This window comes from Scyliorhinus torazame, chromosome 5 (genome assembly GCF_047496885.1).
Source record: "Scyliorhinus torazame isolate Kashiwa2021f chromosome 5, sScyTor2.1, whole genome shotgun sequence".
NCBI classification, from domain to species: domain Eukaryota; kingdom Metazoa; phylum Chordata; class Chondrichthyes; order Carcharhiniformes; family Scyliorhinidae; genus Scyliorhinus; species Scyliorhinus torazame.
The window spans coordinates 150,390,799-150,408,555 of NC_092711.1; the positions used below are offsets into that span (position 1 = coordinate 150,390,799).

General features: G+C 46.2%; 1 protein-coding gene across 1 annotated transcript in view; it reads right to left on the reverse strand.

The window, feature by feature from the left end:
- Positions 1–14,009, reverse strand: part of LOC140422057 (uncharacterized) — a 74,455-nt gene extending 60,446 nt beyond the window's left edge. The window contains exons 1-3 of the mRNA XM_072507040.1: positions 13,775–14,009; positions 7,525–8,643; positions 1,040–1,273 (exon numbers count right to left, since the gene is read on the reverse strand). Of these exons, the coding sequence (XP_072363141.1) occupies positions 1,040–1,273; positions 7,525–8,289 (999 nt within the window). The 5' untranslated portion in view covers positions 8,290–8,643; positions 13,775–14,009. The remainder of the gene's footprint in view (positions 1–1,039; positions 1,274–7,524; positions 8,644–13,774) is intronic.
- Between the last annotated feature and the right edge of the window lie 3,748 nt (positions 14,010–17,757).

The window sequence follows — 17,757 nt, forward strand, 5'->3', positions numbered from 1 at the left end:
TGCCATTTCCTTATTCCCCCTTGTAAACTCTCCTGTCTCTGCCTGGAATGGACCCACATTGGTCTTCGCTAATCTTTTTCTTTTCACATACTGATCAAGGATATTCCATTGATTTTTATGTTTCTCGCCAGTTTGCTCTCACATTCTATTTTCTCTTTTATCAGTTTCTTGGTCCTTTGCTGAATTCTAAAAGAAGTTCCCAATCCTCAGGCTCACTACTATTTTGGCCACTTTATGAGTCTTTTCCATGGATCTAAACGTTCCTTGTTAGCCATGGTTGCACCACTTTTCCTGTTGACAGTTTTGTTCCTCAAAGCAATCTAATTTAATGTCAATAGGTAATAATTCCTGAAATGCTGGCGATTGCATATCTGCCATTGTATCTTTTATTGTCATTTCCTAGTCTACCATAGACAACATGCCCCTCAGCTTGACAGTTTTCGTCTGTGAGAAACACCCAGATAAAATAATCAAAAGAACCATGTGACCACCATTGTCCATCTCTATGGCAACAAGCATAATTTAGGGGGTTCCAAACAGAAATGTGATCTAAATATATTCTTACACCCTTTCACTTTATGATCCTTGTGAAATTTGAAGCCAGGTATTCGCAACAAGGCTCAAAGAACATCAGCCCACTGGAGGCAAAGTCGTGAGACCGGCCAGTCCAGCAGAAAGAAACCCTCCAACCCTCCCCATTGACCAACCTTGAACACAATGCAATCTGTGGTGTAATTGAGAACAGAAACAATAACAGCAGAATCCAACTCCTGTAATCAATTGTGAACTTGTTGGTGTCTCAGCAGGTGTGATGGATCACTGAATCCTTCCCACACTGAGAGCAGGTGAACGGCCTCTCCCCAGTGTGAACTCGCTGGGGAGTCTGCAGGTTGGATAATTGAGTAAATCCTTTCCCACACTGAGGGCAGGAAAACGGTCTCTCGCCAGTGTGAACTTGCTGGTGTGTCTGCAGACTGGATGAATCACTGAATCCCTTCCCACACTGAGAGCAGATGAATGGCCTCGCCCCAGTGTGAACTTGCTGGTGTCTCAATAGGTGAGATGAATCACTGAATCCTTTTCCGCACTGAGAGCAGGTGAACGGCTTCTCCCCAGTGTGAATTCGCCGGTGTTTCTGCAGGATGGATAATTGAGTAAATCCCTTCCCACACTGAGAGCAGGTGAATGGCCTATCCCCAGTGTGAATTCGCTGGTGTCTCAATAGGTGGGATGAATCAGTGAATCCCTTCCCACATTGAGAGCAAGTAAATGGCTTTGCCCCAGTGTGAACCCGCTCGTGAATCTGCAGGTGAGATAACTGAGAGAATCCATTCCCACATTGAGAGCAGGTGAATGGTCTCTCCCCAGTGTGAACTCGCTGATGTTTCTGCAGAGTGGATGAACGACTGAATCCCTTCTCACAGTGAGAGCAGGTGAACAGTTTCTCTCCAGTGTGAACCCGCTGATGTGTCTTCAGGCTAGATAACTCAGTGAATCCCATCCCACACACAGAGCAGGTGAACGGCCTCTCCCCAGTGTGAATGCGTCGATGAGCTTCCAGCTCGGATGGGAATCTGTATCCCTTCCCACAGTCCCCACATTTCCACGTTTTTTCCATGTTTTGGGTCTCCTCGTGTCTCTCCAGGTTGGACAATCAGTTGAAGCCTCGTCCACACACAGAACACGTGTACGGTCTCTCCCCGCTGTGAATGGTGTGATGTTTCTCCAGGCTGTGTAACTGGTTAAAGCTCTTTCCACAGTCAGTGCTCTGGAACATTCTCACTCAGGTGTGTGTGTGTCTCCAGTCACACTGATGTTTAAAAGCTTTGACGCTGACAGATCGGACAAACATTTCTCCTTCTAGATTTAAATTCTGATGAAATTCAGGTCTCAAGGAAGCGAATGACTCTGTCAGATTGAGACGTACGTTTGAGATTTCTGTCTGTAATTCCTCCTCTTCTAATATCCTGTAAAAACAATTTACAAAATACATCACTGTCAGTACAGGATAGAAACTCAGAACAGACAATTAAATTCCAGTTTTCTGGAACATTTTTCCTTTCTCATTCCCTAAAAGCTGTAAATCTCCATCCCACACACTCTCCCTCCATTCTCACTCTGCTGTATCTAATATTCACCCTCCCAATTCTCCTGAAGGTGCTGATTCAGGCTGATTGACAAATCCAAGCTCACTGCTTCCTGTCCTGGGCATAGAGGTCATATCAAATAGGAGCTGCAGTCGGCCATTTGGGCCTGTTCAACCATTCAACGAGATCATTGGCCGATCTATCTCAGCACCATTTTCCCACACTATCCCCCACATCCCTCGATATCTTTAATATCTAGAAACCTATCAATCTCTGTCTTGAAAATAATTGATGACGGAGGCTCCACGGTCTCTGGGGTAGAGAATTCCAAAGGTTCACCACATCCTCGAGTGAAGAAATCCCTCCTCATCTCAGCTTTCTCCTCATTTTTCCTGCCTGTTCCCCATAACCCTCGACTCTCTCGTCAATCAGAAATCTGTCCCGGGGGAGAATATCCCGTAATACGGCCATGGGAGTAGCTGCTATTCCACAGGTTCTAGTGTCACTCGCCTATAATCCATCATTTATCCTAATTGCCCGGCACTCATCTACCTAATCCTTGAATTAATATTTGTCGTCATGTCCCTGGAACGTTTCGGGATTACGTTTGGTAAGATTATGCTGAAAAGCATCAAGAAATCCGTTGATAAAAGAGTGCAGGCGGATTCAGTGGGGGTGGAGCCACCATTTCAACATGGGGCCTGACGCTCAGGAGGTCCCTCGACCCCGCGCTCTCTGGGACTCTCTCAGAGGCATTGAAAATGATGACTGGCGACATTCTCCGTGTTATTGACCAGAGGCTGAGTGAGCTGACTCAATATCTGTGAGCTCATGAGGCCGAGCTGTAAAACACCATGAAGAGGCTCGATGATCCGGAGGAGAGAATCTTGAACGTTGAGCAAGATGCCTCCTCGGTATCTCCTCAATTCTTGGAAAACCGGCCGAGTGCTGTGGTGGACACCTGGAAGACTTGGAGAACTGAGGGTCAGAGAAAGAACATCCGAGTCGTCGGCCTGCCGGAATAGGTGTAGAGGGTAATGTTCCCGTTAGGTTCTGGATCCTGTCTTTGACGCCGAGGGATAGTTTCCAACCCAGACCTGTAATCATTCATTTCCACAACTTGAAAGATCACCAGTCGGTCCTGGAGATGGGTAAGGTGAGGTGGGACCTGGCTCCATGAGGGAGTGAGGATTTCCTTCTTCCAGGACTTTCCGGCAGCCACACAAACGAAGCATCGGGGCTTTCAGAAAGTATTTCCCAAGGTGCCACATCAAAGGTCACTGCACAACAAAGGAGCTCATGGTGTTGACTAGAGGGCAGCATATAGAGGATTGGTTAGCTCACAGGAAGCAGAGAGTGGGTATAAATGGGTCATGTTTGGGTTGGTAAGATGTGACAAGTGGAATGTCACAAGGATCAGTGCTGGGCCCTCAACTATTTACAATCTATATTAATGAGTTGGATGGGGTTAAATTTGCTGATGACACAAAGAGGGATTGGAAATTAATTTGCCAAGTGGACTTCAGGAGAATGCAAAGCGCAACAAATAGATTAAGTGAGTGGGAGCAAATTGACAGATGGAGTATAACTTGGGAAAATGTGAACGTGTCCACTTTGGCAGGAAGGATTAAATAAAACATTATTTAAATGGAGAGAGATTACAGAACTCTGAGGTACAGAGGGATCTGGGTGTCCTGGTACAGGAATCACAAGTTAGTTTGCCGTGTTATGACACCCTGGGCTAGTGCGCGGTCAATTCCAGCCCCACGTGCACCAGTCACAGCACTAGTGAATTAACCAATAATTCTTATAAAAATACCCTATGTCTTTGGCCCTTGGCTGCCCAATAATCAGTCACCATTGTTGCAAATGTAAATACGATTACTGTTTATTTATAACAAGAACAATAATAAAATATGCAGCAAACACAACTGATTAACTATAAGCCAATTCCTAATTCCCACTTTAACCTGCCCCCAGCCTCTATATATACACACACATAGACAGACAAACACAGATGGGTGGAAAGGGATAAAATCAAAAGTGAAATAAATTATTTTTTTCAGATGATGGTTTTTAGCGCACTTTTCTTCACAGCAAACCTGCAGATTAAAGTCTTTAGTTTACAGCCTGTACTGATCTCTGTAGATTAATTTGTTCAGGTGCTCTGTAGTTTAGAAATGCAGTACTCACACTTTTCTGGAGAGGCACCTCATCTCTGTTCAAACTTTTCTTGCAGTTTGTGGTTTGTATTCGGGTCTCCATGGTTTCAGGAATACAGCACCCACAGGCTATCTGGGAAGAGAGATAGCACTCACAGCTGCCTTCTGGAGAGAGAGTTGGTCAGTTCTGCCTCTTGTGCTGCTAGAATCAAACTGAAAGCTTGGGACTCTGAAAAGCATCCCAGTGGGATAGGATCCAATCACCGCCTGTTACCTCGGACCACAGCCTTTTGGACCAATTCATTGGCCACCAGTGAATCAATCAAACCGAGTCCCAACCCCAATTCTTACACTGGTGCCTAAAGGTCTGCAGCTCCAGTTTAAACCAGTACAGGCACTTGGATTCTTCTGCTTGAATTAAAGATACAGGCTGCTTGCCTTAAAGTGACTTGTCCATTAATCATCCATGGACCAAAAATGTAATGGCAGAAATAAAAGAAAGGGGAAATAAGGTTATGAAAAGGAAGGGCCCTTACAGCCGGTACAGCAAGTGATTAGGAAGGTTAATGGAATATTGTTGGTTATTGCAAAGGGACTGGAATATAAAAGTTGGGATGTTTTGCTGCAGTTGTACAGGGCCTTGGTGAGACCATGGGCTGGATTCTCCACTGGCGAGATTCTCTGTTGCACCGGCAGCGCACCCACGCCTGGGGATTTCCAGACGACGAGCTGGCAACAGTGGGAAACCCCATTGGCCACTGTTGGTGGGGGCGCCTCAGGATGGAGAATCCCGCCCCATATTGAGAGCACTGTGTACAGTTTGGGTCTCCTTATTCACAAATGAGATAATTGCATTAGAAGCAGTTCAGAGGAGGTTGACTCCCAGATTCTGGAATGAGGGGGTTATCCTCTGAGGAAAGGTTTGACAGGTTGGGCCTGTATCCATTGCAGTTGAGAAGAATGAGAGATGATCGTATTGAAGCACATGAGATCCTGAGTGGAATTGACAGAGAGAATGCGGAGAGGATGTTTCCCCTGGTGGCAGAGACTAGAAATAGGGGAGACCCGGTTAAAATCTGAAATGTCCGAGCAAGCCCCTCAGTTCAAGGGTAATAAATTCTGGTCCAGCGACTCCCACATCCTATTAAGAATTTACAAGACTCTCCACAAATCCTCACTCAATTTCACTCCATTATTGTCCAGTTCTGGCTCCGCCTGGGGTAACATCTACTCGATAATTTCTTCTTGTGCGGTGAGTTCTAGGTTATTGGTGCATAAGGACAGATGCTTCAAACAACAGATCAAACATGGATGTGAAAGATTTTCAAACTCCCTCTCTACCCCACGGCCAAATTGTGGACAGTTCTTACTCAGTATTATTTCTCCCAAGCCCTTCATTGTCCCATTATCGCTTTAATTTCACTCCCACTCTGCCCATGTCCAGTGTGTTTAATTCTATCCTGATTGTTTTAAAGTCAGTTTCTCTCTGGAGTGTGTCAATGTCTTGATGATGTCACAATGGTGTCTCAATCCCCCGGCCACATTAACCATTTCATCTCCTGCTGTGTCTCCAGTAGCTGTGTGTGTTTGGGACCCGGTCTTCAGTCCATTTCACCATGAATTTAGGCTTGTTATTTTTCGCATGTAACAAATCACATCTGCACACCCACACCGGTATCCCAAAATCATGTCATATATTCTTAACTCTCAGATGCTCTGAAGATCAAAGTGAGTGTCTGTCTGTCTTATCTGCCCTGTTATGGTGCTGATATTTCATGTTGTGGCTGGGCTTTCAAATGTGGATTTCTTTAAAACAAAATTCATGGGCCAGGATGTAAATATTTCCAGGAGAAAGTGATCAACTTATTCATCCCATCTAAACATTCCAGACTTTCACTGGAACACAGGTGGATACCAGATTGATATAGGTTTGCCTTTCAGTAGTCAATGGTCAGACGCCCTGTACCATTTGCCAAACTGGACTATTTGACGAACTGCGTGTTTTAATTAACACCCCTCTTTCCTCCAGTTGCTCTACTGTGGGTAAAATCCCTTCGGTTGGGGACGGGTTGATGGGTATTGTTTGGTACACGGTGGAACATTACCAGTGAATGATGCTGGTTCCATCTGTAATTGGCCACAATCATTCTAACCTTTTGCCACATTGGATGTTCATAAAGCTGATCTTTCCTGATGGTTCTGATTGACCATGTTACTGTCCCATTTTCAAAGCTTAAGGGAGAATTCAATTAGGATAAAATATCCAGACCCAGAATAGCCTGGTCCACTGGGCCTATCCAGACTGAAGATATCAGAGAGAGAGGGAGCGAGAGCGAGATGACTGGTGGTTTAATCTGAGGGTAACCACACCTCAGGCGAGGGGCAATGTTGAGAAGGTGGACCCTTCATGGATAACCTCAGCCAGTACGACAGTTGCACCCCAGCTATTGGAGTCACTCCGCATCATGAACCAGCCATCCAGCCAACTGAGCTAACTGACCCCGCCCCCCCCGTAGATGAATAATAATGCCTTAAAATATTAGCTATTGCCCGTCTCCCATCATACCATTTAATGCAGTTTCCCAGTCTACCTCAGACAACTTGCCCCTCGTACCCTGACTGGATGTTCACCCAGATAAATTAAACAAAAACATGGAACCACCAATGCCCATCTTCATGGCAATGTGGCAGGATTTAGAGGGATCCAAACAGAAATGCAAACTGAATATCTTCTCACTTCCAAACACCCCTTCACTCTGTGATCCTTGTGAAATTTGAACCAAGGTATTCGCAACAAGGCTCAAAGAGCGTCAGCCCTCTGGAGGCAAAGCCATGGGACTGCCAAGTCGAGCAGAACAAAACCCTCCGACCCTCCCCAGTGACCAACTGACAGAATGAACAAAATGCAGTCCCGGATGTAACTGAGAGCAGAAACAATAACAGCAATAGCCCCTGTAATCACTTGTGTCTCGGCAGGTATGAGGAAACACTAAATTCCCTACCACATTGAGGGCAGGTGAACGGCTTCTCTCCAATGTGAATTTGTGGTGTGACTTCAGACTGGATAACTGAGTGAATCCCTTCCCACACTGAGAGCAGATGAACGGTCTCTCCCCAATGTGAACTCGCTCGTGACTTTGCAGGTGGGATAACTGAGTGACTCCCTTCCCACACTGAGAGCAGGTGAATGACCTCTCCCCAGTGTGAACTCTCTGGTGTGTCTGCAGGTGGGATGGAACACTAATTGCCTTCCCTTACTCAGAGAAGGTGATTGCCTTCTCTCCACTATGAACCCGCAGATGTGTCCGCAGGTTGGATGAATCACTGAATCCCTTCCCACACTGGGAGCAGGTGAACGGTCTTTCCCCAGTGTGAATTCGCTGGTGATTCTGCAGGCTGGATAACTGAGTGAATCGATTCCCACACTGAGAACAGGTGAATGGCCTCTCCCCAGTATGAACTCGCTGATGTGTCCGCAGGTTGGAGAACTGAGTGAATCCCTTCCCACACTGGGAGCAGATGAAAGGTCTCTCCCCAGAGTGAACTTGCTGGTGACTCTGCAGGTGGGATAACTGAGTGAATCCCTTCCCACACAGAGAGCAGGTGAACGGCCTCTCCCCAGCGTGAACTCGCTGATGTGTCCGCAAGTTGGATGATTTACTGAATCCCTTCCCACACTGGGAGCAGATGAACGGTCTCTCCCCAGAGTGAACTCGCTGGTGACTCTGCAGGTTGGATAACTGAGTGAATCCCTTGCCACACTGAGAGCAGGTGAATGGCCTCTCCCCAGTGTGAACTCGCTGATGTGTCTGCAGATTGGGTAACTGAGTGAATTCCTTCCCACACTGAGAGCAGGTGAATGGCCACACTCCAGTGTGAATTTGCTGGTGTGTCTTAAGGCTGGAGAACAGAGTGAATCCCTTCTCACACATGGAGCAGGTGAATGGCCTCTCCCCAGTGTGAATTCGTCGATGAGTCTCCAGCTGTGATGGGAATCTGTATCCCTTCCCACAGTCCCCACATTTCCACGGTTTCTCCATGTTTTGGGTCTCCTCTTGTCTCTCCAGGTTGGACGATCAGTTGAAGCCTCGTCCACTCCACACAGAACACGTGTACGGTCTCTCCCCGCTGTAAATAGAGCAATGTTTTATCAGGCTGTGTAACTAGTTAAAGCTCTTACCACAGTCAGTGCTCTGGAACACTCTCACTCGGATGTGTGTGTCTCGGTGCTTTTCCAGTCACACTGATGTTCAACATCTTTTGATGCCGACAGATTGGGCAAACATTTCTCCTTCTAGATTCAAGGGCCGATGATATTCAGGTCCCAAGGTGACTCTGTAAGACCAAGATGTGACAATTGAGATTTCTGTCTGTAATTCCTCCTCTTGCAATATCTGTAAAAGAGGTTTACAAAAGTCACACTCAGTACAGGATAGAAATTCAGAACAGAGAATTCTAGTTTCTACGGAACATTCCTACCTCTCATTCCCCAATACCTCGTCTCCAATACCTATTCCCCAGACCTAGTCTCCAGGGAGCGGACTCGGAGGGATGAAGTTTTGGAGCTGTGAGGACAAAAACCTTATCTCGGGGATTCGCAGCCGAGTTTCCAGGGAGCGGACTCGGAGGGGCAGGGTATCGGAGCAGTGACTGTAGGAAGGATGAGCTGGCTGACCACTGCACCCTGGTACAGGGAGCCATTCAAGCGGGGGGGAGGAAGTGGTAGTTGTCGGGGTTTCTATACTTGATAACATCCTTTGGAAGCAGGACCGAGAGTCCCACATGGTATGTTGCCTGCCCGGTGCCAGGGTGAGGGGCATCTCTAACCGGCTTGAAAGGATATTGGAGAGGGAGGGGAGGATCCAGTTGTTGGGGTCCACGTTGGGACAAACAACATCAGCAAGACTCGGAAAGAGGACCTGTTTGGGGAATATCACGAACTAGGAACAAAATTAAAGAACAGGTCCTCAAGGGTTATAATCTCTGGATTATTCCCCGAGCCACATGTAATTTGGTGCAGGAATGAGGAAAATTAGGGAAGTAAAGACGTGGTTAAAGGAGTGGTGCAGGAAAGAGGGGTTCCATTTCATGGAGCACTGGCATCAGTATTGGGACAGGAGGGACCTGTACCGTTGGGACGGTCTCCACCTGAACCAATCTGGGACCAGTGTCCTCGTGGAAAGGATAAATAGGGAGGTCACAATGACTTTAAACTAACAAATGGAGGGGGAGGGGAAGGCCTCAGGGGAACTCAATACAGTTCCAAAAACAAGTATCAGGACAGTCTGGACTGGGCACGAAATATACCGGTTATAAAGTTTACAGGAGGGACAGAGAATATGGCAGAGGGGGTGGAGTAGCCTTACTGATTAGAAATACTATCACCTCAATAGTGAGGGAGGATATAATGAGGGGAAGCATCCAGCGGAGACCATGGGCTGGATTCTCCGTCAGCGGGATCCTCCGCTTCGCCAGCAGCGCGCTCACGCCCGCGGACTTCCCGACGACATGGGGGTGCCCACAATGGGAAACCCCATTGGCCGACGAGACGGAGAATCGTCCACCCATATGGGTGGAACTGAGGAACAAAAAAATCTAAAACTGTAACGGGTGTTGTGTATCGACCGTCTGGTTAGCTCTGAGGCGCTAGATTGTATAAAGGCAGAAATTAGGCGAGTGTGTAGCAAAGGCAGAGTAGTATTAATGGGGGATTATAACTGACACACAGATTTGGAGAGGCAGACAAGCAACTGTCAGAAAGGGAGTGAATTTCTGGAATGTGTCCGAGATAGTTTCCTGCAGCAATATGTTCCAGATGTAACAAGGCGACAGGCAATATTAGATTTAATTATGAGTAATGAGCCCAATTTAATGAGTAGCCTAACTGTGCATGAACATTTATCAAATAGTGATCACAACATGATTGAATTCAGTGTAGTGTTTTAAAGTGAAAAGCACGTTACAGACAGTAGAGTTTTAGGCTTGGGTAAGGCTGACGTTAACGGGATGAGACAGAGACTGTCCACGGTAAACTGGGGAGATCTGTTAATATGTCAAACAACTGAGGATCAGTGGAGAATATTTAAAGAAACATTTAACGAGATACAGAGCAAGTATATACCCCTGAGAGGAAAAGTTTCCACTTCACAAAAAGAAAACAGCCACGGACAAATAAAGAGATTAGGGACAGCTTATGTACAAGACATAGTACAGATCCGGCTGAATGGGATAGGTACAAGGACCAGCAAAGGGTCATAAAGCAGCTTGTAAGAGCGACTAAAAGGGATTATGAAAAGAAACTTGCAAGTGACATCAATATCAATGAGAAGAAATGTTTAGTTATGTAACGGGAAAGCGGGTGGTGAAGAGCAATGTAGGCCCAGTAAAAGCTGGAAATGGAGATATTGTCAGTGATAATGGGGGAATGGCAGACACGTTGAACAATTACTCTGCCTCAGTATTTGCAGTTGAAAAGGAGGATAACTTGCCAGAAGTCCCAAAAAAATTAATAGTCGATAGAGGACAGGTACTTAATACAATTAACATAACTATACCATCACTAACTAGGAAACTAATGGAACTAAAGAGTGACAAATCCCCAGGACCTGACGGTTTCCACCCGAGGGTGTTAAAGGAAGTCGGGGAGCACATTGTAGATGCCCCAACGATAATCGTCCAGAGTTCCCTAGATTCAGGAGTAGTCCCTCTGGATTGGAGAATTGCACTTTTTGAAGTGCAGATACACCAGCGAGTTCACACTGGGGAGAGGCCATTCAGCTGCTCTTAGTGTGGGAAGGGATTCATTTTTTAAGATGGGTGAAAGGGGAAAAACAGGGAATTACAGACCACGAACCGAACACGGCATGGTAGTACAATGGTTAGCACTGTTGCTACGCAGCACCAGGGACCCAGGTTCGATTCCCGGCTTAGGTCACTGTCTGTGTGGAGTCTGCACGTTCTCCGCCGTGTCTGCATAGGTTTTATCCTGGTGCTCCCACAAGTCCCAAAGGTCGTGCTGTTAGGTGAATCGGACAATCTGAATTCTTCCTCAATGTGAATGTGAGCCTACTTGTGACACTAATAAAGATTATGAACATCTACGGTGGGGAAACTACTGGAATGTATAATTAGGGATGGGGTAACTGAACACTTTGAAAAACTTTGTTCTATCAGGGACAGCCAGCCTGACTTATTTTACTGAATTTTTTGAGGAGGTGACTAAGGTAGAGGACAGGGGAATGTCTATGGATGTCATTTATACGGACTCCCAGAACGCATTTGATAAAGTCCCACACAAAAGACTGTTAGCTGAGGTGGAAGCCCTCGGAGTTGAGGGCAAATTATTGACACGGTTAGGAAATTGGTTGAGTGGCAGGAGAGTGTGGGGATATGGGTATTTAATGAGATACAATCAAGAGTATAACACCAAGTTGTAGAGAAAACAAAACTTATTTTATTTAACATTAACTATATACACAGCTCCAGTTGCTGAGTTAGGAGAGATTACTCAAATTTGACCTGTTGCACTTTTCAGGATTAAATTCAATTTGCCACTGTTCTGCCATCTAACCAGCCCGTCCATATCATCCTGAAATCTGAGGCGTTCCTCACCATTTCCCACACCCCCAATTTTTGTGTCATCTGCCAACTTATCATATCTCCAACATTCACATCCAAATCATTGATGTACGTCCGAACAACATGGAACCCAACACCGATCGCAGTGGAACACCACTGGACACAGGTTTCCAGTCACAAAGACAATCTTTGACCATCTCCCTCTGCCTGCTGCCAGGAAGCCAATTTTGGTGCCAATTTGCATGGAGCCCATCTTGACCAGTCTCCCATGTAAGACGTTGTCACAAACCTTACTGAAGTTTTTCTGGGCTACATGTGGGCGGCACGGAAACACAGTGGGTAGCACTTTGCTCCACAGTGCCATGGTTCCAGGTTCGATTCCCGGCTTCGGTCACAGTCTGTATGGAGTCTGCACGTTCTCCCCGTGTCTGCGTGGGTTTCTTCCGGGTGCTCTGGATTCCTCCCACATGTCCCGAAAGACTTGCTTGTTCGGTGAATTGGACATTCTGAATTCTCCCTCCATGTACCCAAACAGGCACCAAAATGTGGTGACTAGGGGATTTTCACAGTAACTTCATTGCAGTGTTAATGTAAGCCTACTTGTGACAAAATATATTATCAACTGCACTACCCTCAACTACACACCTAGTCACCTCCTCGGAAAATTCTAATGAAATCGAATCCACAGAATCCTTCTGCACCGACCCTCCGATAGAGCATGCTACCCAGGTCCACTCCCCCTCTCTATCCCCTTAAACCCACCTACCTTTTGGACACTAAGGGGCAATTGTTCATGGCCAATCCACCTATCCTGCACATCTTCTGGACTGTGGGAGGAAACTGGAGCACCCGGTGGAAACCCACGCAGACAGGGGGAGAATGAGAAAACTCCACACAGTGCTGACCATAGATCTCTTCCTTTCCAATTCCCCACCCTCTTCTTTCAAACCAACTTTCCCCTTCTGATTTCCTGCTTTCAGAGACCCAAAACCTAAAGAGTCAGAGAGTTTTACAGCACAGAAAGATGCCCTTCGGCCCATCGTGAAAATGCTGCCTGTTCAGCCACAGCAGGTCAAAGATGAAAAGAGAGAGCAACAGCTCAGCACTTCATGTAGACACAAAGCCATTTGATCAGTCCCTCACTGCCACCAGCTCAGATACGATACTGCACAAACTTAGCAGCCACTATAGAGTTCGGATCAGCTGTGGTGAAACACTGGAACTGGATCCAGGTCAGGGTGAAATACAGTTTGCTTGCCAGTTCATTGGATGGTGAGATCAGAGATGGGTTCTGCTATGGGTGAACTCAGATGAGGATTTTAATAGGCACTGATGAGGGTGTACATTGAGATGCTGAGTGGATTGACTGGCTTGTCAGACAGTCAGTCCCCTTCACTGTCAGGCAGCATGTAGAGGTCTGACTCCAAGTCTCCAAATTGGCAGAGGACATTGTGCAGAACGTGCCCTGTCCACAGCCTCTGCTCCATCTCCTTGTTCTAGTGCAGAACCAGAGGCACTGCTATTGTTGCTCAGAAACCAGTTACATCCTTTGTTTGGGTCGGTCTTTATAAGACAGAATCTCCCTTTGACAAAGCTATGCTGACTATCCTTGATTAATTCTTGCCTCCGCAACAGAGATTAATTCTGTCCCTCAGGATATTTATTTCCTGACCACTCACGTTAAACTCACTGGTCTGTAATCCCCTGGATTTTCTCTACTTCTCTTCTTGAATAATGGAACCACATTATCTGTCCTCCTTCCTCTGGCACTGCTCCTGTGACCAGAGATTTGAAAATTATTCTCAGAGCCTCTACAATTTCCTCTCTTGTGGGCCACAGCAGCCAGGGAAACATCTCATCTGGGCCTGAGGATTTAAACAAGTCACCATGTGAAGGTGAGAATGAGAACATGAATTTAATGGGGAGAAAAGGAAGTGTTTTACTTACAGAGGTGAGAGGAAGTTTCAGTCTGTGTGAAGCTGCAGGAGCAGCAGCTTTGCTGGGCAGATAGTGAAGGAAGCTTCGTGCAGCCAGTGACACAGGCCCCAGACTCTGATTGGCTGGAGGATCAGCGCCTGTCCAGTCGTCCACAGGTTCCTATTGGCCAATCCCCGTCATGGAGACAATGAGGGGACGGACCTCGGCGCACGTGGGGTGGGCGGGTATTTGACCTCCCGACGCTGAGCTCTTGTCCAATCCGGAGTATTTTGTTTCTGTGACCAGGTGTTGCTCTCAGAGTGCTGGGAACGCCCCTCTGGGTCATTGTGACGTCCCAAAGAAGCCCTGCCTGAATCACTCTGTTCCGCGGTGACGTTTCCGGGTTCCAGTGCGCAGGCCCGGCGGGCGGGCACGAGAGCCCCGACCCCTCCTGTTGTTCCCCCTCTCCCTTCCCCTGCACATCAGCAGACAAGGTTTCCAGGCAACCGGCTGACGCTTCGGGCCAGAGCGAGAAGCTGCTCGGTGATCTCTATCTCCACCCAGCCCGGGACTGCGCATGACTAAGGGAGACAGGGAACTGCGCAGTACAGAGGAGAGCCCACCCTCTGAACTGCCTGCACAGGTGTTCGCCAATGAGAAACTGTGAGGACCGGAAAGACTCTGGTCCTCCAGCCAATCAGAGCGCGGGTTTTGTGTGAATGATTGAGCTTCACAACTACTGAAACGTCCTCCTGTCTCCAACATCTGTGAGTTAAACACATTCTTTTCTCCCCCCCTTTCCATTTCTTTTCTCATTCTGACCTTCAATTGGTGACTTGCAGCAACTGAAGGGAAAGGAATTGAATCCAAGGAGGGTGCAGACTCTGAAAAGCTTGGCCCAGGTCTCTCTCTCTTAAAGACATTGACATCCTTTGCTCCCTCAGCTTCACACATTTATTTGTCTGGCTAAAAGGATGGTCTCTTTCCTAATGTTCACAATTAAAGGGCTGGTTCCCCCCGGAGATGGCTGACAGTTAAGGATAGGAAATGAATATCATACAGAGAAATGTCCAGTGTTGTTCCACGGTACAGATTAGATATATTATTTATGGTTCTGTAAAGTACATTTATTATTATTTCTAGTCTTGTAATATTGTACTGTAGCAACGTTATATATTTCCAGTCATCTCTTCCCTCAGAGGGTGTTAATCTCCAGAATTATTTTTCCCCAGGGACCAGTGGAGTCTGAGAGTCATTGAATATATTCAAGGATGAATTGGACTGAATTATTTTTTTGAATTTAAAGTGCCCGATCTTTTTTTTCAATTGAGGGCCTCTCTCTCTTGGACATGTGCAGTTCCGGTCACCCGCTCTCCCGTGCGGAGGATAGAGCAGTTTTTTCAGCACGGGGGGATTGTGGGAGCTGCGGCCACCATTACCTCTCCGCAGCCCAGTCTCCAACCTCCTGGGACTGGGATGAAAAGTGAGGGGGTGGACATTCACCCCAACATGACACAAAGTACATGTGGCTAGTAATTGGATTTGATTGTGATGCCCCCCCCCCCCTCCTCACCAAAACATATTTTTTTAATTTAAAGTACCTAATTCATGTTTTTTCCAATTAAGGGCCAATTTAGTATGGCCAATCCTCTTACCCTGCACATATTTGGGTTGTGGGAATGAGGTCCACGCAGACACGAGGATTTTGTGCAAACTCCACACGGAGCGAAGCTGGGTGCTCAGCTCCGTGAAACTAGACAGATTTCTGACTGACGAGGGAGTTGAGCGTCATGGGGAGCAGGTCGGAAAATGAACTGAAAGATAAGATGAGGAGTGAATTCTTCACTTGAGGATGTGGTGAAGTTTTGGAATTCTCTACTCCAGAGGACTGTGGAGCCTCAGTCATCAAGTATTTTCAAGATCGTGATTGATCAGTTTCGAGATGTTGAAGTCACCAAGGGATAGGGGGGATAGTGTGGGGAAATGGTGCTGAGGCAGGTCGGCCATTGGCCTCATTACAGGGTTGAGCAAGTTCAATGGGCCAAATGGCTGACTGCAGCTCCTATTTATTATGGTTGCTGTGTCCAGGACTGGAAAACGTGAACATGAATCTGTCAATCAACCTGAATCAGCACAATTGAGAGGGTGAATATTAGATACAGCCGAGTGAGAAGGGAGGGAGAGTGTGTGAGATGGAGATTTACAGCGTTTGGGGAATGAGTGGAAAGAATGTTCCAGAGGAACTAGAACTGTCTGTTCTGAATTTCTATCCTGTACTGACAGTGATGTATTTTGTAAATTGTTTTAACAGGAGATTCGAAGAGGACGAATTACAGACAGAAATCTAATACACGTTGTCTGGATCTGACAGTCACTCAATTCCTTGGTACCTGAATATCATTGGCTTCGAATCTAGAAGGACAAATGCTGGTCTTATCTGTCAGCTTCAAAAGACTTTAACCATCAGTGTTACTGGAAAAGCACTGAGACACACACGCCCGAGTGAGAGTGTTCCAGAGCACTGACTGTGGAAAGAGCTTTAACCAGTTACACAGCCTGAAAAAACATCGCACTATTCACAGCGGGACGAGACCATACACGTGTTCTCTGTGTGGGTAAGGCTTCAATTGTCTGACATAGGGAGACACAAGGAGACCCAAAACATGGAGAAACAGTGGAAATGCCGGGACTGTGGGAAGGGATTCAAAGCCCCATCTGCACTGGAAGCTCATCGGCGCATTCACACTGGGAGAGGCCATTCAGCTGCTCTCGGTGTGGGAAGAGATTCACACATTTATCCACCCTGCGGAGACATCACTGAGTTCACACTGGGGAGAAACCGTTCACCTCCTCTAAATGTGGGACGGGATTCACTCAATTATCCAGCCTGTAGAGGCACAAGTGGGTTCACACTTGGGAGAGGCCATTCATCTGCTCTCAGTGTGGGATGGGATTCAATCAATTATCTAGCTTGACGTCCCACCGACGAGTTCACACTGGGGAGAGGCCGTTCACCTGCTCTCAATGTGGGAAGGGATTCTGTGTTTCCTCGTACCTGCTGAGACACCAACAAGTTCACAATTGATTCCAGGGGTTGGATTCTGTTGTTATTGTTTCTGCTCTCAATTACACCCAGGACTGCATTTTGTTCATTCTGACATTGGTGAAGTGGGAGGGTTGGAGGGTTTCGTTCTGCTGGACTGGCCGGTCTCACGACTTTGCCTCCAGTGGACTCCAGTAACAAGAAAAATTAAAGATTCCATTAGGTCAAAGGAAGAGGTTCATTGATAGATTACAGATTTATTGCTTCACTGATTTATTGGTAACCTTTAAGAATTGATGCAGTATAATTCTTAAATGTAGTATACATACAGACAGAAAATGGAAAATCCACAAGGCAAAGTCATTGTTTCAGATAAAAATATGAGTATTGCTGTACAGCAACTTAATATGTGTCAGAATCTAACACTGCTTCACGAAAAGTTGAATAAAAGCCCTCGTAACGAATAAACCATTGTTCTACAAATACATCTGGTAAGGAGAAGTATTGCAGCCTTAGCAACAGAAACATTTACAAATATCGCAAAACCTTAGCAACAAGCAAGGTTAATGCAAAACACCTTATCTTCAGAGGATTGGCACACATGGTGGGAGCATGTAGACATTTAATTAATTTGATAGACATTAATAAATCTTAAGTAATGACCAATGCCTGGATAACAAATCATGCTCCAAGTGGCAGAGAGTTTTTGGAATAAATCAGGAAGCCTCAGCTGAGAATTTGAAACCAATAAGGGGTTAGACCATTGATAAGAATTTTTAAAGAATAAGTTTTCATGATTAAAGTTTGTTTTGCATTCATGCTTTAAGAAATTCTGAACCATCTATTGATTTCCTAATATTTTCTTATCTTTTCGTTTTATTGTCTTTATGATTTGATGTTTTATTTGATCTAAGTTTTGATTAATTTTTATGTAAGAGAATCAAGGTGGATAATTAGCAATAAAATTGTA